General features: G+C 59.2%; 1 protein-coding gene across 1 annotated transcript; it reads right to left on the minus strand.

Moving 5' to 3' along the window:
* Window positions 1-1,849: 1,849 nt before the first annotated feature.
* On the minus strand, window positions 1,850-20,354 carry LOC102684501 (retinoic acid receptor RXR-beta-A). The gene is made up of 14 exons (XM_069198700.1): window positions 19,492-20,354; window positions 17,493-17,722; window positions 16,411-16,564; window positions 11,965-12,144; window positions 9,493-9,516; window positions 8,770-8,930; window positions 8,184-8,313; window positions 6,907-7,039; window positions 5,027-5,068; window positions 4,724-4,815; window positions 3,745-3,850; window positions 2,950-3,660; window positions 2,592-2,887; window positions 1,850-2,465 (listed from the first exon to the last, which is right to left on the minus strand). The coding sequence occupies exons 1-12, from the start codon at window positions 19,505-19,507 to the stop codon at window positions 3,513-3,515; spliced, it is 1,416 nt and encodes a 471-aa protein (XP_069054801.1). The 5' UTR covers window positions 19,508-20,354; the 3' UTR covers window positions 1,850-2,465; window positions 2,592-2,887; window positions 2,950-3,512.
* Between the last annotated feature and the right edge of the window lie 1,861 nt (window positions 20,355-22,215).

Genomic DNA, 22,215 nt, shown 5'->3' on the forward strand with positions numbered 1-22,215 from the left:
CAGCCTCTGGATAGTCATGAACATCTGGGAAAAGATGGCAGGGGAACCCAGCCTGTACCCCTACCTGTCAGTGTGACCCCTGTGGCTGGTGCTGCATGAGCTCAGAGAGCAGGAGGCTCTGCTGTCGGCTGTACAGCTCACGAGTCTGAGGGCAGCAGTCCGGCTCGGTCCTGCTCCTCCGAGTCTGAGCACAGCACTCCCTCTGCTCCCCAGACTGATGCGGCGTCGTGCCATCGAGAGAGACCCCCAGCCGAGAGGAACGAGCACATCGCCCCCCGGCACGGAGCAGAGCCTGAGCTCTCTCTTCCACTCCTGATGGGGGTGTCGTGTTCACTAGTCCTGCTTCTGTCACTGGTGTGTGTGTTCAAAATCACAACAACAACAGGGCTGCTTCTATTACAGACTGACCCCCACTCCTCCTGCTCTCACCTGACCTGTACCCCACTCTCACCAGACACCCTGACTGGACACTCCAGTACATGAACACTGCACTGAGAGAGAGAGGGGGGTTCATACAGACACACTGACTGGACACTCCAGTACATGAACACTGCACTGAGAGAGAGGGGTTCACACACACACACTGACTGGACACTCCAGTACATGAACACTGCACTGAGAGAGAGAGGGGTTCATACACACACACTGACTGGACACTCCAGTACATGAACACTGCACTGAGAGAGAGAGGGGTTCATACAGACACACTGACTGGACACTCCAGTACATGTACACTGACCTGAGAGGTTAATACACACGGAAACTTTGCAAGTCTGTTATCACTATAATTACTCTAATTAGCCCAGTAATGGCCGACACTGACCTCGGTCCTTAGCCTCCGGGCTCTTGGGGTCGCGGGCTGTCTCTCCACAAGCCAGGCGAGGGCTCTGTGCGTCGATGAGGCTGCGAGATGAGGAGTAACCGGACTGATCTCCGATCGCGGCCAGTCTGGATACAAGCCTGCAGGGCGCCGCCATGACAGTCCGCAGCGCCCTGATGACGTCATCAGCCGCCGCCCGCCAGGAATCCGCTTACACTGCTCGTGTGTACTCTCGTTTGTTTGGTATGCATTTTTGTTATAACTACAGTTTAAAAACGGCGAATAAGTCCTGTTAGGGACATCGCCAGACTATTTGTAAATGTAAGAACATCAGAAGACCTTATCTTTAAATGCACCTCCTTCAATGCGTTTTTTCTTAAATGCAACTGTACTATGCAACCCTCATAATGTAGACTATGGCAACAAAATAAATGTGTTTCTTCCAACTTTAATTTCTTCACCAAAGCCCTAGAGCCCAATCTTTTCACCTCTGACCACATTATTCTGGTGCAATTATTATTAACAACAACGAACGACTAATTACAGTCTCTGTGCACTGGGCTGTTTGACCGTTGTCGCCGCAGAAACACACTGAATCATATTGTCTTCAGCACCTCAGCTCGTCACAGAATCAGACTGAAGTACAGTTCACTGGAGATCAAGGCCGAGACAGAGACCAGTACAACTATCACACGTGTACTTGTAAGGGCGGGACTGAGAGTCCGGGAAAACAGACCAACCGACACACAGTGACAGACTGATACACACTGACACGCACACACACTCACAGTGACAGACTGAGCGACACACACACACACTCACAGTGACAGACTAAGCGACACACACACACTCACAGTGACAGACTAAGCGACACACACACACTCACAGTGACAGACTAAGCGACACACACACACTCACAGTGACAGACTAAGCGACACACACTGACACACACACACAGAGTGACAGACTGACCCCCACACACACACACAGTGACAGTGTCCATGAAACCCAAACAGCAGGCAGCCTGAATGATCTACTGCATTAAAACTTTACTGTAACATGATACAATTCAACACAATTTCAGCATTAAACACACAAAAAAAAAACAGGTTTCATTTTAGCCTCACCCAAAACACACCTGGGGAGAGGGGGTCGCCACGCCCTCGGGTGATTTCAGGCCAGAACCCCAGGAGTCCGGCACACACCGGGTCAGGGTCCCTGCTCTCTCCAGTACTGGGACTGGTTAGGGCTGGACTGGGCCAGGAGAGGGGTCCAGATCCTGCACGGCTCTTCTGTTCCAGAGAAACCACCCCCTGCCAGGACAGGACCGGACCGGACCACCAGAACAGGTCCAGATGGAGGTTCTCCGTGTTTTGGGGATATATACCCCGCGGTCCGCCCGGGCCGGGCTCCCAGGTCCAGTCCAGCTCGGGACAGGGCACCAGCACAGGGGGCACCGGTCCTGTCTGGGGGGAGACTGATCGAGCCTCCTCAGCTCTGACCCACCACATCACTGCTCTCTCCAGTACTGGACTGGTCTGGACTGGGACACTGCTCTCTCTCCAGTACTGGGACTGGACTGGGACACTGCTCTCTCTCCAGTACTGGGCTGGACTGGGACACTGCTCTCTCTCCAGTACTGGGACTGGACTGGGTCACTGCTCTCTCTCCAGTACTGGGCTGGATCACTGCTCTCTCACCAGTACTGGGCTGGACTGGGACACTGCTCTCTCTCCAGTACTGGGCTGGATCACTGCTCTCTCACCGGTACTGGACTGGACTGGGACACTGCTCTCTCTCCAGTACTGGACTAGACTGGGACACTGCTCTCTCTCCAGTACTGGACTAGACTGGGACACTGCTCTCTCTCCAGTTATGGGACTGGACTGGACTGGGTTACTGCTTTCTCCCCAGTACTGGGACTGGACTGGGTCACTGCTTTCTCCAGTACTGGGCTGGTCTGGACTGGGACACTGCTCTCTCTCCAGTACTGGGACTGGACTGGGACACTGCTCTCTCTCCAGTACTGGGCTGGACTGGGACACTGCTCTCTCTCCAGTACTGGGACTGGACTAGGACACTGCACTCTCCAGTACTGGGCTGGACTGGGACACTGCACTCTCCAGTACTGGACTGGACTGGGTCACTGCTCTCTCACCGGTACTGGGCTGGACTGGACTGGGTCACTGCTCTCTCTCCAGTACTGGGCTGGACTGGACTGGGTCACTGCTCTCTCTCCAGTACTGGGCTGCACTGGACTGGGTCGCTGCTCTCTCCCCAGTACTGGGACTGGACTGGGTCACTGCTCTTTCTCCAGTACTGGGACTGGACTGGGTCACTGCTTTCTCCAGTACTGGGACTGGACTGGACTGGACTGGGTCACTGCTCTCTCCCCAGCACTGGGACTGGACCGGACTGGGACACTGCTCTCTCCATTACTGGGCTGGACTGGACTAGGACCCTGCTCTCTCACCAGTACTGGGACTGGACTGGGAGAGAGTGGGATGACCCCTGGGGGTCGCGAGGGGGAACAGACGTCACCCCGACCGGGCAGAGCCGCGGGTCCGAGCCCCGAGGGCGTGCGCGCCGGCCCGCTTCACAAACAGAGCCCCTCCCCCCCGGAGCCCCTCCCCTTTTCTCCCAGGCCCCGCCCCCTCCCCCGACTCCGCCCTCGCCCCCCCCCTCCCCCTCCCTATGTCAGCTGGTGGGGCGCCTCCAGCATCTCCATCAGGAAGGTGTCGATGGGGGTGTCGCCGATGAGCTTGAAGAAGAAGAGGTGCTCCAGGCACTTCAGGCCGATCGAGCGCAGGGCCGGCAGCCGGAGGAGGAGCTTGGCGAACCTGGGGGGCGGGACCGGGGGTTAGACCACGCCCCTCCGCTGCCAGGGGGGCGGCGGCTCGGCGGGAGGGGGCGCGGCCCGTTACCTGCCCTGCTGGTCGGGGTATCTCTGCTTGCAGTAGGCCTCCAGCGAGGCGTACACCTTCTCCCTGAGCAGCTCCACCTCGCTGGGGTTCGACAGCCCCTTGGCGTCTGCACAGGGCCAGAGGGGACAGCACAGGGTCAGGGGGGACAGCGAGTCGAGGCACAGGGTCAGGGGGGACAGCGAGTCGAGGCACAGGGTCAGGGGGGGACGGCACAGGGCCAGAGGGGACAGCACAGGGTCAGGGGGGACAGCACAGGGTCAGGGGGGACAGCGAGTCGAGGCACAGGGTCAGGGGGGGACGGCACGTCGAGGCACAGGGTCAGGGGGGACGGCACAGGGTCAGGGGGGACGGCACAGGGTCAGGGGGGACGGCACGTCGAGGCACAGGGTCAGGGGGGACAGCACGTCGAGGCACAGAGCCAGAGATTCGACAGCACAGGGTCAAAAAAGGACAGGGAGGGGACGGCACAGGGCCAGAGCGCCAACAGCACAGGGCCAGAGAGGACAGGGAGTCGAGGCACAGGGTCAGAGATGACGGCACAGGGTCAGGGGGGACAGCGAGTCGAGGCACAGGGTCAGAGATTCGACAGCACAGAGCCAAAGGGGGCAGAGAGTCAACAGCACAGGGTCAGAGAGGACAGGGAGGGGACGGCACAGAGCCAGAGAGCCAACAGCACAGGGCCAGAGAGGACAGGGAGGGGACGGCACAGAGCCAGCACAGGGTCAGAGAGGACAGGGAGGGGACGGCACAGAGCCAGAGAGCCAACAGCACAGGGCCAGAGGGACAGGGAGTCGAGGGACAGAGCCAGAGAGCCAACAGCACAGGGTCAGAGAGGACAGGGAGTCGAGGCACAGAGCCAGAGAGTCAACAGCACAGGGTCAAAAAAGGACAGGGAGGGGACGGCACAGGGCCAGAGGGACAGGGAGTCGAGGCACAGGGCCGGAGAAGACAGGGCTCAGAGCACAGATGTGTCCAGTACCTGGGTTGAACAGGATGATGGCCCGCAGGCAGCCCAGCTCGGTCTTGTCCATCTGCATGTCCCTCATCTTGCTGACCAGCTCCGTCAGCACCCTGAGAGCAGGGGAGAGAGGAGAGCAGGGGTCAGAGGTCAGACACCGCAGGACACCAGCACCAGACAGAGAGGAGCCACATGCCAGCACCCCGCAACCCTGTGTAATTACACCTTTATTACACGAGTTACTACCACTGGTGCACCGCGAGGTTGGAGCTTAATTAACCCCTTATTACTGTGCAACAGCCACACGTGTGATCTTGTTATTACCTGTCAAATATGGCGCCCACCTCCACACTGTGAGCACTGTCCCTGTGTGTTCAATCACAAAGTGTTATTACACAGTTATTACACTGTTAATACCTCCACACTGAGCACTGTCCCTGTGTGTTCAATCACAGTTATTGTGTTATTACACAGTTAATACCTCCACATTGTAAGCACTGTCCCTGTCTGGGAGTCTGACTGACGGCACTGTCACACCTGGAGCGGATCAGACTGCTGCGCACTGGGAGTCTGACTGACAGCACTGACACACCTGGAGCGGATCAGACTGCTGCGCACTGGGAGTCTGACTGACAGCACTGTCACACCTGGAGCGGATCAGACTGCTGCGCACTGGGAGTCTGACTGACAGCACTGTCACACCTGGAGCGGATCAGACTGCTGCGCACTGGGAGTCTGACTGACAGCACTGTCACACCTGGAGCAGATCAGACTGCTGCGCACTGGGAGTCTGACTGACAGCACTGTACCACCTGGAGCGGATCAGACTGCTGCGCACTGGGAGTCTGACTGACAGCACTGTCACACCTGGAGCGGATCAGACTGCTGCGCACTGGGAGTCTGACTGACAGCACTGTCACACCTGGAGCGGATCAGACTGCTGCGCACTGGGAGTCTGACTGACAGCACTGTCACACCTGGAGCGGATCAGACTGCTGCGCACTGGGAGTCTGACTGACAGCACTGTCACACCTGGAGCGGATCAGACTGCTGCGCACTGGGAGTCTGACTGACAGCACTGTCACACCTGGAGCGGATCAGACTGCTGCGCACTGGGAGTCTGACAGCACTGTCACACCTGGAGCGGATCAGACTGCTGCACACTGGGAGTCTGACAGCACTGTCACACCTGGAGCGGATCAGACTGCTGCGCACTGGGAGTCTGACTGACAGCACTGTCACACCTGGAGCGGATCAGACTGCTGCACACTGGGAGTCTGACAGCACTGTCACACCTGGAGCGGATCAGATTGCTGCGCACTGGGAGTCTGACTGACAGCACTGTCACACCTGGAGCGGATCAGACTGCTGCGCACTGGGAGTCTGACTGACAGCACTGTCACACCTGGAGTGGATCAGACTGCTGCACACTGGGAGTCTGACTGACAGCACTGTCACACCTGGAGCGGATCAGACTGCTGCGCACTGGGAGTCTGACTGACAGCACTGTCACACCTGGAGCGGATCAGACTGCTGCGCACTGGGAGTCTGACTGACAGCACTGTCACACCTGGAGCGGATCAGACTGCTGCACACTGGGAGTCTGACTGACAGCACTGTCACACCTGGAGCGGATCAGACTGCTGCGCACTGGGAGTCTGACTGACAGCACTGTCACACCTGGAGCGGATCAGACTGCTGCGCACTGGGAGTCTGACTGACAGCACTGTCACACCTGGAGCGGATCAGACTGCTGCGCACTGGGAGTCTGACTGACAGCACTGTCACACCTGGAGTGGATCAGACTGCTGCGCACTGGGAGTCTGACAGCACTGTCACACCTGGAGCGGATCAGACTGCTGCGCACTGGGAGTCTGACTGACAGCACTGTCACACCTGGAGCGGATCAGACTGCTGCGCACTGGGAGTCTGACTGACAGCACTGTCACACCTGGAGCGGATCAGACTGCTGCGCACTGGGAGTCTGACAGCACTGTCACACCTGGAGCGGATCAGACTGCTGCGCACTGGGAGTCTGACTGACTGCACTGTCACACCTGGAGGGGATCAGACTGCTGCGCACTGGGAGTCTGACTGACTGCACTGTCACACCTGGAGCAGATCAGACTGCTGCGCACTGGGAGTCTGACTGACAGCACTGTGGGGGTCACTGCGGTCACTGCGGCGGTCTGGCCTCAGGCTACCTGTCGAAGATGGCGCCCACACCAGCGCTGTGTGCGCTGTTCCTGTGCACGTGCAGCCCTGTGGCCAACAGGATCCCGTCCTTCACCGAGATCGAGCGATGGGAGAAGGAGGCGATGAGCAGCTCGTTCCACCCTGAGAGAGAGAGAGACAGGGGTCAGCACAGACACACTGGACACTGCACCAGCACTGCACCGAGAGAGGCGGGGGTCAGCACAGACACACTGGACAGCTGGACACTGCACCAGCACTGCTCCGAGAGAGACAGGGGTCAGCACAGACACACTGGACAGCTGGACACTGCACCAGCACTGCACCGAGAGAGACAGGGGTCAGCACAGACACACTGGACAGCTGGACACTGCACCAGCGCCACTCTGAGAAAGACAGGGGTCAGCACAGACACACTGGACAGCTGGACACTGCACCAGCACTGCTCCGAGAGAGACAGGGGTCAGCACAGACACACTGGACAGCTGGACACTGCACCAGCACTGCACCGAGAGAGACAGGGGTCAGCACAGACACGCTGGACAGCTGGACACTGCACCAGCACCGCTCTGAGAGAGACGGGGGTCAGCACAGACACACTGGACAGCTGGACACTGCTCCAGCACTGCTCCGAGAGAGACAGGGGTCAGCACAGACACACTGGACAGCTGGACACTGCACCAGCACTGCTCTGAGAGAGACAGGGGTCAGCACAGACACGCTGGACAGCCGGACACTGCTCCGAGAGAGACAGGGGTCAGCACAGACACGCTGGACAGCTGGACACTGCACCAGCACCACTCCGAGAGAGACAGGGGTCAGCACAGACACACTGGACAGCTGGACACTGCACCAGCACTGCTCCGAGAGAGACAGGGGTCAGCACAGACACGCTGGACAGCTGGACACTGCACCAGCACTGCTCCGAGAGAGACAGGGGTCAGCACAGACACGCTGGACAGCTGGACACTGCACCAGCACTGCACCGAGAGAGGCGGGGGTCAGCACAGACACACTGGACAGCTGGACACTGCTCCAGCACCACTCTGAGAGAGACAGCGGTCAGCACAGACACACTGGACAGCTGGACACTGCTCCAGCACCACTCTGAGAGAGACAGCGGTCAGCACAGACACGCTGGACAGCTGGACACTGCTCCGAGAGAGGCGGGGGTCAGCGCAGACACCGCTCCGAGGGAGACGGGGGTCAGCACAGACACGCCGGACAGCTGGACAGTGCTCTGAGAGGCAGGGGTCAGCGCAGACACGCCGGACAGCCGGACACTCACCCGCCCTCAGCAGGATGACCTGGTCGTCCAGGGCCAGCTCGTGGAAGTGTGGGATGCGCTTGGCCCACTCCACCAGTGTGAACAGCTGCTTGTCCGCAGCCTGGCAGATGTTGGTCACTGGGTCATTGGGCTGGAGAGAGGAGAGAGAGGAGAGGGACTATTATATTTATAACGTCTCTGTTGTAAATGTCTGTAGATTTTATTTGACTTCTATTTTTTTATTTTGTTTTGTGTTAATTTTATTATTTTTATTTGCTGTGGCAACACTGATTGTACCCATCGGTCATGCTAATAAAGAGAGAGACAGACAGGACACGCAGAGAGACAGACAGGAGAGAGACAGACAGGACTCACAAAGAGGAGAGAGGAGAGACAAACTCACAGAGAGGAGAGACAGACAGGACACGCAGAGAGACAGACAGGACTCACAAAGAGGAGAGAGGAGAGACAGAAACTCACAGAGAGAGAGAGGAGAGACAGACAGGACACGCTGAGAGGAGAGAGGAGAGACAGAAAAACTCACAGAGAGAGAGGAGAGAGAGAGACAGACAGGGCTCACAGAGAGAGAGGAGAGAGAGAGACTCACAGAGTTGGCCCCGGAGCTCCCGTCGGAGTGCAGCTCTGTCTTCTGCTCCACGGCCATCTCCGCCTCCAGGATCTTCTCCACCGGCATCTCCTCGTTCACCGCGCTGGTGGACTCCACCTCCCCGTCCCGGTCCCTGTTCCTCTGGCGCTCCTCCTGCACCGCTGCAGGGCCGGTAGAGGAGAGAGGAGAGAGGAGACAGGGGGGAGAGAGAGGAGAGAGGGGGGAGAAAGAGAAGAGAGAGGAGACAGGGGGGAGGGGAGAGAGGAGGAGAGGAGACAGAGGGGAAAGTGGAGAGAGGAGGAGAGGAGACAGGGGGGAGAGAGATAGGAGAAGAGAGGGGGAGAAAGGAGAGTTAGAGGGGAGGGGAGAGAGGAGGAGAGGAGACAGAGGGGAAAGAGGAGACAGGGGGGAGAGGAGAAAAGAGAGTTAGAGGGGAGGGGAGAGAGGAAAAGGAGAAAGGAGGAGAGAGGAGAAGGAGAAAGGAGGAGAGACAGACACACAGACAGATACACACGTTTCCCAGTTAGTATAAACTACAGTCACACAACACCTCACCCACGCACTCACCCACAGACACACACACGCACTGACCCAGTACCGGCCCGGCCCGGGTACCATCGGACTGGCCCACCCCCGCCGACGCCGGCGCTGGCACCTGCTCCTGTCCCTGGCCACACGCACGCACACACACGCACACACCCCCCCCGGCCCAGAGCTCCTCACAGCGCTGACGTTCGTCCTGGACCACTGGAGAAGGAGGGAGAGGAGAGGCAGAGAGAGGAGAGAGAGGGAGAGAGGAGACAGGGGGTTAGTGGGGCGCCCTCCCTCCCTCTCCTCTCTCTCCCTCCTCCCTCCTCTCCTCTCTCAGTCTGTCCTCTCCCTCGGGAGCGCAACACGCACAGCGGCCGGGCCAGCGGGCTCCCCGAGAGCCGCCCAGCTCAGCGGTCAGTGTCCAGCGGGCTCCCCGAGAGCCGCCCAGCTCAGCGGTCAGTGTCCAGCAGGCTCCCCGAGAGCCGCCCAGCTCAGAGGTCAGCGGTCAGGGGCTCCCCGAGAGCCGCCCAGCTCAGAGGTCAGTGTCCAGCGGGCTCCCCGAGAGCCGCCCAGCTCAGAGGTCAGTGTCCAGCGGGCTCCCCGAGAGCCGCCCAGCTCAGAGGTCAGTGTCCTGCGGGCTCCCCGAGAGCCGCCCAGCTCAGAGGTCAGTGTCCAGCGGGCTCCCCGAGAGCCGCCCAGCTCAGAGGTCAGTGTCCAGCGGGCTCCCCGAGAGCCGCCCAGCTCAGAGGTCAGTGTCCAGCGGGCTCCCCGAGAGCCGCCCAGCTCAGAGGTCAGTGTCCAGCGGGCTCCCCGAGAGCCGCCCAGCTCAGAGGTCAGCGGTCAGGGGCTCCCCGAGAGCCGCCCAGCTCAGAGGTCAGTGTCCTGCGGGCTCCCCGAGAGCCGCCCAGCTCAGAGGTCAGCGGTCAGGGGCTCCCCGAGAGCCGCCCAGCTCAGAGGTCAGTGTCCTGCGGGCTCCCCGAGAGCCGCCCAGCTCAGAGGTCAGTGTCCAGCGGGCTCCCCGAGAGCCGCCCAGCTCAGAGGTCAGTGTCCAGCGGGCTCCCCGAGAGCCGCCCAGCTCAGAGGTCAGTGTCCTGCGGGCTCCCCGAGAGCCGCCCAGCTCAGAGGTCAGCGGTCAGGGGCTCCCCGAGAGCCGCCCAGCTCAGAGGTCAGTGTCCTGCGGGCTCCCCGAGAGCCGCCCAGCTCAGAGGTCAGCGGTCAGGGGCTCCCCGAGAGCCGCCCAGCTCAGAGGTCAGTGTCCAGCGGGCTCCCCGAGAGCCGCCCAGCTCAGCGGTCAGTGTCCAGCGGGCTCCCCGAGAGCCGCCCAGCTCAGCGGTCAGTGTCCAGCGGGCTCCCCGAGAGCCGCCCAGCTAAGCGGTCAGCAGTCAGGGTCTCTCTGCGGTCAGCGGTCAGGGTCTCTCTGCGGTCAGCGGTCAGCAGGCTCCCTGAGAGCGCGCCCAGCTCAGAGGTCAGCGGTCAGTGGCTCTCTGCGGTCAGTGACCAGCAGGCTCCCTGAGAGCGCGCCCAGCTCAGCAGTCAGTAGTCAGTGGCTCTCTGCGGTCAGTGGCTCTCAGAGGTCAGTGTCCAGCAGGCTCCCCGAGAGCCGCCCAGCTCAGAGGTCAGCGGTCAGGGGCTCCCCGAGAGCCGCCCAGCTCAGAGGTCAGTGTCCAGCGGGCTCCCCGAGAGCCGCCCAGCTCAGAGGTCAGTGTCCAGCGGGCTCCCCGAGAGCCGCCCAGCTCAGCGGTCAGCGGTCAGGGTCTCTCTGCGGTCAGTGACCAGCAGGCTCCCTGAGAGCGCGCCCAGCTCAGAGGTCAGCGGTCAGTGGCTCTCTGCGGTCAGTGACCAGCAGGCTCCCTGAGAGCGCGCCCAGCTCAGAGGTCAGCGGTCAGTGGCTCTCTGCGGTCAGTGACCAGCAGGCTCCCTGAGAGCGCGCCCAGCTCAGCAGTCAGTAGTCAGTGGCTCTCTGCGGTCAGTGGCTCTCAGAGGTCAGTGTCCAGCAGGCTCCCCGAGAGCCACCCAGCTCAGAGGTCAGTGTCCAGCGGGCTCCCCGAGAGCCGCCCAGCTCAGAGGTCAGTGTCCAGCGGGCTCCCCGAGAGCCGCCCAGCTCAGCGGTCAGCGCTCAGTGTCTCTCTGCGGTCAGCGGTCAGTGTCTCCCTGTGGTCAGTGTCTCCCTGTGGTCAGCGGTCAGTGGCTCTCTGCGGTCAGTGACCAGCTGTCTCCCTGAGAGCGCGCCCAGCTCAGCAGTCAGTAGTCAGTGTCTCTCTGTGGTCAGCGGTCAGTGTCTCCCTGTGGTCAGTGTCTCCCTGTGGTCAGCGGTCCAGGCCCGGTCACTCACCCTCTCTCTTCATGCCCATGGCCAGACACTTCTGGTAGCGACAGTACTGGCAGCAGTCAGTGAGTCTCTGTGGTCAGTGTCTCTCTGTGGTCAGTGGTCAGTGTCTCCCTGTGGTCAGTGGTCAGTGTCTCTCCCTGTGGTCAGCGGTCCAGGCCCGGTCACTCACCCTCTCTCTTCATGCCCATGGCCAGACACTTCTGGTAGCGACAGTACTGGCAGCAGTCAGTGAGTCTCTGTGGTCAGTGTCTCTCTGTGGTCAGTGGTCAGTGTCTCCCTGTGGTCAGTGGTCAGTGTCTCTCCCTGTGGTCAGCGGTCCAGGCCCGGTCACTCACCCTCTCTCTTCATGCCCATGGCCAGACACTTCTGGTAGCGGCAGTACTGGCAGCGATTCCGCTGACGCTTGTCCACCAGACAGTCCTTGTTGTCCCTGCAGGTGTAGGTCAGGTCCTTCCTCACCGTCCTCTTGAAGAAGCCCTTACAGCCCTCACAGCTGTACACACCATAGTGCTTCCCTGGGGGAGAGGAGACACACTCCTGAGACAGGAGACACACACACACTGCTCTCCTGCAGGGACAGGAGACAGGAGACACTGTCCTCTTGAAGAAGCCCTTGCAGCCCTCACAGCTGTACACACCATAGTGCTTCCCTGGGGGAGAGGAGACACACTCCTGAGACAGGAGACACACACACACTGCTCTCCTGCAGGGACAGGAGACAGGAGACACTGTCCTCTTGAAGAAGCCCTTACAGCCCTCACAGCTGTACACACCATAGTGCTTCCCTGAGGGAGAGGAGACACACTCCTGAGACAGGAGACACACACACACTGCTCTCCTGCAGGGACAGGAGACAGGAGACACTGTCCTCTTGAAGAAGCCCTTACAGCCCTCACAGCTGTACACACCATAGTGCTTCCCTGAGGGAGAGGAGACACACTCCTGAGACAGGAGACACTCACACACACACTGCTCTCCTGCAGGGACAGGAGACAGGAGACACTGTCCTCTTGAAGAAGCCCTTACAGCCCTCACAGCTGTACACACCATAGTGCTTCCCTGGGGGAGAGGAGACACACTCCTGAGACAGGAGACACACACACTGCTCTCCTGCAGGGACAGGAGACAGGAGACACTGTCCTCTTGAAGAAGCCCTTACAGCCCTCACAGCTGTACACACCAAAGTGCTTCCCTGAGGGAGAGGAGACACACTCCTGAGACAGGAGACACACACACACTGCTCTCCTGCAGGGACAGGAGACAGGAGACACTGTCCTCTTGAAGAAGCCCTTACAGCTGTACACACCATAGTGCTTCCCTGAGGGAGAGGAGACACACTCCTGAGACAGGAGACACTCACACACACACACTCCTCTCCTGCAGGGACAGGAGACAGGAGACACTGCCCTCTTGAAGAAGCCCTTACAGCCCTCACAGCTGTACACACCATAGTGCTTCCCTGAGGGAGAGGAGACACACTCCTGAGACAGGAGACACACTCACACACACACTGCTCTCCTGCAGGGCCAGGAGACAGGAGACACTGTCCTCTTGAAGAAGCCCTTGCAGCCCTCACAGCTGTACACGCCATAGTGCTTCCCTGAGGGAGAGGAGACACACTCCTGAGACAGGAGACACACACACACACTGCTCTCCTGCAGGGACAGGAGACAGGAGACACTGTCCTCTTGAAGAAGCCCTTACAGCCCTCACAGCTGTACACACCATAGTGCTTCCCTGAGGGAGAGGAGACACACTCCTGAGACAGGAGACACACACACACTGCTCTCCTGCAGGGACAGGAGACAGGAGACACTGTCCTCTTGAAGAAGCCCTTACAGCCCTCACAGCTGTACACACCATAGTGCTTCCCTGAGGGAGAGGAGACACACTCCTGAGACAGGAGACACTCACACACACACACTCCTCTCCTGCAGGGACAGGAGACAGGAGACACTGTCCTCTTGAAGAAGCCCTTACAGCCCTCACAGCTGTACACACCATAGTGCTTCCCTGAGGGAGAGGAGACACACTCCTGAGACAGGAGACACACACACACTGCTCTCCTGCAGGGACAGGAGACAGGAGACACTGTCCTCTTGAAGAAGCCCTTACAGCCCTCACAGCTGTACACGCCATAGTGCTTCCCTGAGGGAGAGGAGACACACTCCTGAGACAGGAGACACACTCACACACACACTGCTCTCCTGCAGGGCCAGGAGACAGGAGACACTGTCCTCTTGAAGCAGCCCTTACAGCCCTCACAGCTGTACACACCATAGTGCTTCCCTGAGGGAGAGGAGACACACTCCTGAGACAGGAGACACTCACACACACACTGCTCTCCTGCAGGGCCAGGAGACAGGAGACACTGTCCTCTTGAAGAAGCCCTTGCAGCCCTCACAGCTGTACACACCATAGTGCTTCCCTGAGGGAGAGGAGACACACTCCTGAGACAGGAGACACACTCACACTGCTCTCCTGCAGGGACAGGAGACACTGTCCTCTTGAAGAAGCCCTTACAGCTGTACACACCATAGTGCTTCCCTGGGGGAGAGGAGACACACTCCTGAGACAGGAGACACACACACTGCTCTCCTGCAGGGACAGGAGACAGGAGACACTGTCCTCTTGAAGAAGCCCTTACAGCCCTCACAGCTGTACACACCATAGTGCTTCCCTGAGGGAGAGGAGACACACTCCTGAGACAGGAGACACACTCACACACTGCTCTCCTGCAGGGACAGGAGACAGGAGACATTGTCCTCTTGAAGAAGCCCTTACAGCCCTCACAGCTGTACACACCATAGTGCTTCCCTGAGGGAGAGGAGACACACTCCTGAGACAGGAGACACACTCACTCACACACTGCTCTCCTGCAGGGACAGGAGACAGGAGACACTGTCCTCTTGAAGAAGCCCTTACAGCCCTCACAGCTGTACACACCATAGTGCTTCCCTGAGGGAGAGGAGAGACACTCCTGAGACAGGAGACACACTCGCACACACACTGCTCTCCTGCAGGGACAGGAGACAGGAGACACTGTCCTCTTGAAGAAGCCCTTACAGCCCTCACAGCTGTACACACCATAGTGCTTCCCTGAGGGAGAGGAGACACACTCCTGAGACAGGAGACACACTCACACACTGCTCTCCTGCAGGGACAGGAGACAGGAGACATTGTCCTCTTGAAGAAGCCCTTGCAGCCCTCACAGCTGTACACACCATAGTGCTTCCCTGAGGGAGAGGAGACACACTCCTGAGACAGGAGACACACTCACACACTGCTCTCCTGCAGGGACAGGAGACAGGAGACATTGTCCTCTTGAAGAAGCCCTTGCAGCCCTCACAGCTGTACACACCATAGTGCTTCCCTGAGGGAGAGGAGACACACTCCTGAGACAGGAGACACACTCACTCACACACTGCTCTCCTGCAGGGACAGGAGACAGGAGACACTGTCCTCTTGAAGAAGCCCTTACAGCCCTCACAGCTGTACACACCATAGTGCTTCCCTGAGGGAGAGGAGACACACTCCTGAGACAGGAGACACACTCACTCACACACTGCTCTCCTGCAGGGACAGGAGACAGGAGACACTGTCCTCTTGAAGAAGCCCTTGCAGCCCTCAGAGCTGTACACACCAAAGTGCTTCCCTGAGGGAGAGGAGACACACTCCTGAGATAGGAGACACACTCACACACTGCTGGCTGTCCAGAGAGGACAGGCTCAGTGACCACAGCCTGGATACACACACTGGACACAGGCAGACCAGGCTGTCCAGAGAGGACAGGCTCAGTGACCACAGCCTGGATACACACACTGGACACAGGCAGACCAGGCTGTCCAGAGAGGACAGGCTCAGTGACCGTAGTCTGGACGGACACACTGGACACAGGCAGACCTGGCTGTCCAGAGAGGACAGGCTCAGTGACCGCAGCCTGGACACAGACCTGGCTGCCCATAGAGGACAGGCTCAGTGACCACAGCCTGGACACACACACACTGGACACAATGCAGACCTGGCTGCCCAGAGAGGACAGGCTCAGTGAGCACAGCCTGGACACACACACTGGACACAGGCAGACCTGGCTGTCCAGAGAGGACAGGCTCAGTGAGCACAGCCTGGACACACACACTGGACACAGGCAGACCTGGCTGTCCAGAGAGGACAGGCTCAGTGACCACAGACTGGACACACACACTGGACACAGGCAGACCTGGCTGTCCAGAGAGGACAGGCTCAGTGACCACAGCCTGGACACACACACTGGACACAGGTAGACCTGGCTGCCCAGACAGGACAGGCTGTGCTCCCACTGCCAGTGGGGAGAAATAGAGACAGAGGTGCACTTCCTACTGCACTGGGACAGATACTCTGGGATTAGAGAAACATTCTTCCCTAAACTCAGAAACCTAATCCCAGAGTTCCCACCCCTGCCAGAATCCCAGCGGGTCCCGATCCTACTGGGAGAGGGCGGAGGGAACTCCGCTGAACTGGCGGCCCAGTGTGTGATCTCCTGTCCCAGCCAGAGCCCCAGTGAGCCTGTCTCCCAGTCCTGCTCCTGTCTAGATGGAGAGACCGGAGGACCGTGTCTGTACTGTAAATGTCTGCAGCTCTGTGTTCCATGTTAACTGTATGTGTTTTGCTGTGGCAACACTGACTGTACTGACTTCACGCCAGTAAAGCGCCTTGAACTGGACTGGACTGAGCTGACGGCACAGGAGAGAGAGAGGAGAGACAGGAGAAGGAGAGGAGACTCGGACAGGGCGCTCTCTCACCTGAGGAGCGGTCCCCACAGATGGCACAGAGGCGCTTCTGGGACATCATGGGCCCGGGGCTGTGAGCCGACATGGGCTTCAGGCCGAAGGGAGGCTTGACGTCGTCGGAGCTGGTGACCGTGTGCAGCCCAGACATGGACACTGTGGAGTTAATCTGACACAGAGACACAGGGGTTCATACACTGACTGGACACTCCAGGACATGAACACTGCACTGAGAGAGAGAGGGGTTCATACACACACACTGACTGGACACTCCAGGACATGAACACTGCACTGAGAGAGAGAGGGGTTCATACACACACACTGACTGGACACTCCAGTACATGAACACTGCACTGAGAGAGAGGGGTTCATACAGACACACTGACTGGACACTCCAGTACATGAACACTGCACTGAGAGAGAGAGGGGTTAATACAGACACACTGACTGGACACTCCAGTACACTAACACTGCACTGAGAGAGAGAGGGGTTCACACAGACACCCTGACTGGACACTCCAGTACATGAACACTGCACTGAGAGAGAGAGGGGGTCACACAGACACACTGACTGGACACTCCAGTACATGAACACTGCACTGAGAGAGAGAGGGGTTCATACACACACACTGACTGGACACTCCAGTACATGAACACTGCACTGAGAGAGAGGGGGGTTCATACACACACACTGACTGGACACTCCAGTACATGAACACTGCACTGAGAGAGAGAGGGGTTCATACAGACACACTGACTGGACACTCCAGTACATGAACACTGCACTGAGAGAGAGAGGGGTTAATACAGACACACTGACTGGACACTCCAGTACATGAACACTGCACTGAGAGAGAGAGGGGTTCATACAGACACACTGACTGGACACTCCAGTACATGAACACTGCACTGAGAGAGAGAGGGGTTCACACACACACACTGACTGGACACTCCAGTACATGAACACTGCACTGAGAGAGAGAGGGGTTCATACAGACACACTGACTGGACACTCCAGTACATGAACACTGCACTGAGAGAGAGAGGGGTTCATACAGACACCCTGACTGGACAGACTGGGAGGGAGCCCCACTCACCTGCGGGCTGCTGATAGGGCCATACCCCACGCTGGGGGTGCCGGGAACGCAGGGCGACCCCAGCGAGGAGCTGATGACGGAGAAGGGGGACCCCAGGCTGCTGATGGGCGAGTTGACCGCCGTCGTCATGGGGGGCAGGGGCGTCATGGCGGCGGCCGGGGGGGCCAGCGAGGGGGAGCGCTGCGCTGAGGGGGGGGAGGAGACGGAGGAGCTGTCGGGACTGCGGGAGTCTGAGGGAGAGGATATCAGCTTCAGCAACGCGGCCGGGCTGCTTGTTCCCCACCCCCACCCCCCTCTGTGTACAGAAGAGCCTCCTGTCCTGACTGGAGGAGCTCACCCAGCTGTGTCTGGAGAGAAGCCAGGGTATCGGCTTCAACCACAGGGCTGGGCAGCCTGTTCCCCACCCCCACCCCCCTCTGTGTACAGTAGAGCCTCCTGTCCTGACTGGAGGAGCTCATCCAGCTGTGTCTGGAGAGAAGCCGGGGTATCGGCTTCAACCACAGGGCTGGGCAGCCTGTTCCCCACCTCCACCCCCCTCTGTGTACAGCAGAGCCTCCTGTCCTGACTGGAGGAGCTCACCCAGCTGTGTCTGGAGAGAAGCCAGGGTATCGGCTTCAACCACAGGGCTGGGCAGCCTGTTCCCCACCTCCACCCCCCTCTGTGTACAGAAGAGCCTCCTGTCCTGACTGGAGGAGCTCACCCAGCTGTGTCTGGAGAGAAGCCAGGGTATCGGCTTCAACCACAGGGCTGGGCAGCTTGTTCCCCACCCCCACCCCCCTCTGTGTACAGAAGAGCCTCCTGTCCTGACTGGAGGAGCTCACCCAGCTGTGTCTGGAGAGAAGCCAGGGTATCGGCTTCAACAGCAGGGCTGGGCAGCTTGTTCCCCACCCCCACCTCCCTCTGTGTACAGAAGAGCCTCCTGTCCTGACTGGAGGAGCTCACCCAGCTGTGTCTGGAGAGGAGCCAGGGTATCGGCTTCAACCACAGGGCTGGGCAGCCTGTTTCCCACCCCCACCCCCCTCTGTGTACAGTAGAGCCTCCTGTCCTGACTGGAGGAGCTCACCCAGCTGTGTCTGGAGAGGAGCCAGGGTATCGGCTTCAACCACAGGGCTGGGCAGCCTGTTCCCCTCCTCCACCACTCTCTGTGTACAGAAGAGCCTCCTGTCCTGACTGGAGGAGCTCACCCAGCTGTGTCTGGAGACTGTGACACTCCCACTTGGAGCTACACTGTAGCTGTGTGTCTCCAGCACTGCACAGGCTGACAGGCTGAGAAACACAGACTGACAAGACAGGCAAGAGAGACAGACCGACACTGGCAGGGGGAGAGACAGAGACACAAACAAGACAGGCAAGAGAGACAGACCGACACTGGCAGGGGGAGAGACAGAGACACAAACAAGACAGGCAAGAGAGACAGACCGACACTGGCAGGGGGAGAGACAGAGACACAAACAAGACAGGCAAGAGAGACAGACCGACACTGGCAGGGGGAGAGACAGAGACACAAACAAGACAGGCAAGAGAGACAGACCGACACTGGCAGGGGGAGAGACAGAGACACAAACAAGACAGGCCGAGAGGCAGACCGACACTGGCAGAGGGAGAGACAGAGACACAAACAAGGCAGGCCAGAGAGACAGACAAGACACTGGCAGAGGGAGAGATAGCGACAGACAGAGACACACGGACGGGCTGAGAGACAGACCGAGAATCAGACAGACAGGCGGGTCTATAAACGCCCGCAGACAGACAGAGAGAGACTCAGACAGACGGCCTGGTCTGTATCCGCTTACAGACAGACGGGCCTGGCTATAAATACCCACAGACGCGCTGCCTGCGCTCCGAGTGAAGACCCACGGCGGCCAGAAAACACGAGTGATTCCCCACAGCCCGCGGCGGCAGCACACGCTCGCACGCCCAGCCCACTCCCCGACGTGAAACACAAGCGGCTCAAAACAAATATACCCCCCGACATGACGATTTCCAACCGTCCTCTTACCTCTACTGTCGCCCATGGCGGACGCCTGGGCCTCTGTGGTGGCGGGGGGGCGGCGGCGGCGACAGTCCGATCAGGGCGCCTCGGCTCCCGGCCGGCGACTCAACTCCAGCCCGAGGCCTCACTCGGGCCTCCGGGCCAAAGCTCCCAAAACACGGGTCTGGGCGCTTGCGTCTCAGGAACTCCCAAGACCCTCCCCTCGTCGACAAGTCGAACTCTTTCAAATTAAAAGAATAAACGAGGGGCTAAAAAAACGCCAATAACAACAAGAACAACAACAACACTCCGACTCCGAAAGCCAGTGAGCTGGGAGAGCCGAGCTGTCGAAGTTTCCAGACCTTCGCCGCCGCCGAAGCCAAACGGAAAACAACAACAGCAGCAGCAGCAGCAAAATCGAAGCGTTTTCACCCACGGAGAGAGGGCCAGAAAGTGCAAAAAAACAAACAAACCCCACAACAAAAACAGTCAATTAAACTGGAAATAAAAGTGAACCAGCGCTGGTATTTCCCGAACTCGCAGGGGGAGAAAGGGAGAGAGAGAGAGACTCGCTGTGCACCGCTGCCAGTCAGAGTAAGTCAGAAAAACACACACGCGAGAAAACAAAAAACACGAGTGGAAAATCCACGGGCCCCCCCCCCGCTTTTGCGCTGGAATAAAATAACCCCCCGCAGCCTACGAGGGCATTAGAGCGGAGGAAGAGCATAAAATAGAGAAGTCGGACCCGATCCTGACTCTACGTCCCCTCTCCTCTCTCTCTCTCCCCTCCTCCTCTCATCTCATCTCGCTTCCTTTGCTCCTGTTCTGCATTTTAAACGCAAGAGGCGCTGCTCGGGCAACTGCAGCCATTTTGGCTCCGCCGCACGTTGGAGGGGGGAGGGGGAAGGGGTAGGGGGGCGGGGCCGGCGGCGCCAGGCGAGGGAGGCCGGAGCCAAAATGGCGGACCGCGGGGCAGCCAGTTTCCGCTCGCAGGGAGGGAGACTCAGCCGCCTCCTTCCTCCCCTCACCCCACTACAACCCGACCAGTCTCCCCACCGCCGCCGGGTCGAGCACAGCCCTCCGTCTTCGAGCTCCTGGCGGCGTCCGTTTGTGTTAAATCCGTTGGTCCGCTGTTGTTTTGATTCTCGTACAGGAAGCGTAGGCTCTCCCTCCTGCACGGTTTCACTGTGACCCCTGTTGTGTTATTCCCTTCCACCCGGGAGAAAGAACTGTGTGTTTTGTTGCAGTTGCAGTTGCTGGAAGGGCAGGCGGGGAGAGGGATCGAGCCCCAGCACAGCCCCGAGCAGAAAGAGGAGGTGCCACAAACACACACACGGACGGGCGGGCTGGCTGCAGGGCCTTACGTAGACACTCGAGCCGAAGGCTGACTCTCATCCCGGGGTCAGAGTTGGCAGAGCTGACGGTGAGGGAGCTGCACTGCATTTTAATTTCGTTTTAAAGACGATTTTATTGAAGTCAAAGAGTTTTATTGGCACTCACTGCCAGGCAAACCTGGAGCGGATCAGACTGCTGCACACTGGGAGTCTGACAGCACTGTCACACCTGGAGCGGATCAGACTGCTGCGCACTGGGAGTCTGACAGCACTGTCACACCTGGAGCGGATCAGACTGCTGCGCACTGGGAGTCTGACAGCACTGTCACACCTGGAGCGGATCAGACTGCTGCGCACTGGGAGTCTGACTGACAGCACTGTCACACCTGGAGCGGATCAGACTGCTGCGCACTGGGAGTCTGACAGCACTGTCACACCTGGAGCGGATCAGACTGCTGCGCACTGGGAGTCTGACAACACTGTCACACCTGGAGCGGATCAGACTGCTGCGCACTGGGAGTCTGACAGCACTGTCACACCTGGAGCGGATCAGACTGCTGCGCACTGGGAGTCTGACAACACTGTCACACCTGGAGCGGATCAGACTGCTGCGCACTGGGAGTCTGACTGACAGCACTGTCACACCTGGAGCGGATCAGACTGCTGCGCACTGGGAGTCTGACTGACAGCACTGTCACACCTGGAGCGGATCAGACTGCTGCGCACTGGGAGTCTGACTGACAGCACTGTCACACCTGGAGCGGATCAGACTGCTGCGCACTGGGAGTCTGACAGCACTGTCACACCTGGAGCGGATCAGACTGCTGCGCACTGGGAGTCTGACTGACAGCACTGTCACACCTGGAGCGGATCAGACTGCTGCGCACTGGGAGTCTGACAGCACTGTCACACCTGGAGCGGATCAGACTGCTGCGCACTGGGAGTCTGACTGACAGCACTGTCACACCTGGAGCGGATCAGACTGCTGCGCACTGGGAGTCTGACTGACAGCACTGTCACACCTGGAGCGGATCAGACTGCTGCGCACTGGGAGTCTGACTGACAGCACTGTCACACCTGGAGCGGATCAGACTGCTGCGCACTGGGAGTCTGACAGCACTGTCACACCTGGAGCGGATCAGACTGCTGCGCACTGGGAGTCTGACTGACAGCACTGTCACACCTGGAGCGGATCAGACTGCTGCGCACTGGGAGTCTGACTGACAGCACTGTCACACCTGGAGCGGATCAGACTGCTGCGCACTGGGAGTCTGACTGACAGCACTGTCACACCTGGAGCGGATCAGACTGCTGCACTGTCACACCTGGAGCGGATCAGACTGCTGCGCACTGGGAGTGCGTTATACCACAGACCTGCGTATAGGTAAAACGACAATAACCTCGTACAACCAAGAAC

Source organism: Lepisosteus oculatus, chromosome 14 (assembly GCF_040954835.1).
Source record: "Lepisosteus oculatus isolate fLepOcu1 chromosome 14, fLepOcu1.hap2, whole genome shotgun sequence".
Lineage (NCBI taxonomy): Eukaryota > Metazoa > Chordata > Actinopteri > Semionotiformes > Lepisosteidae > Lepisosteus > Lepisosteus oculatus.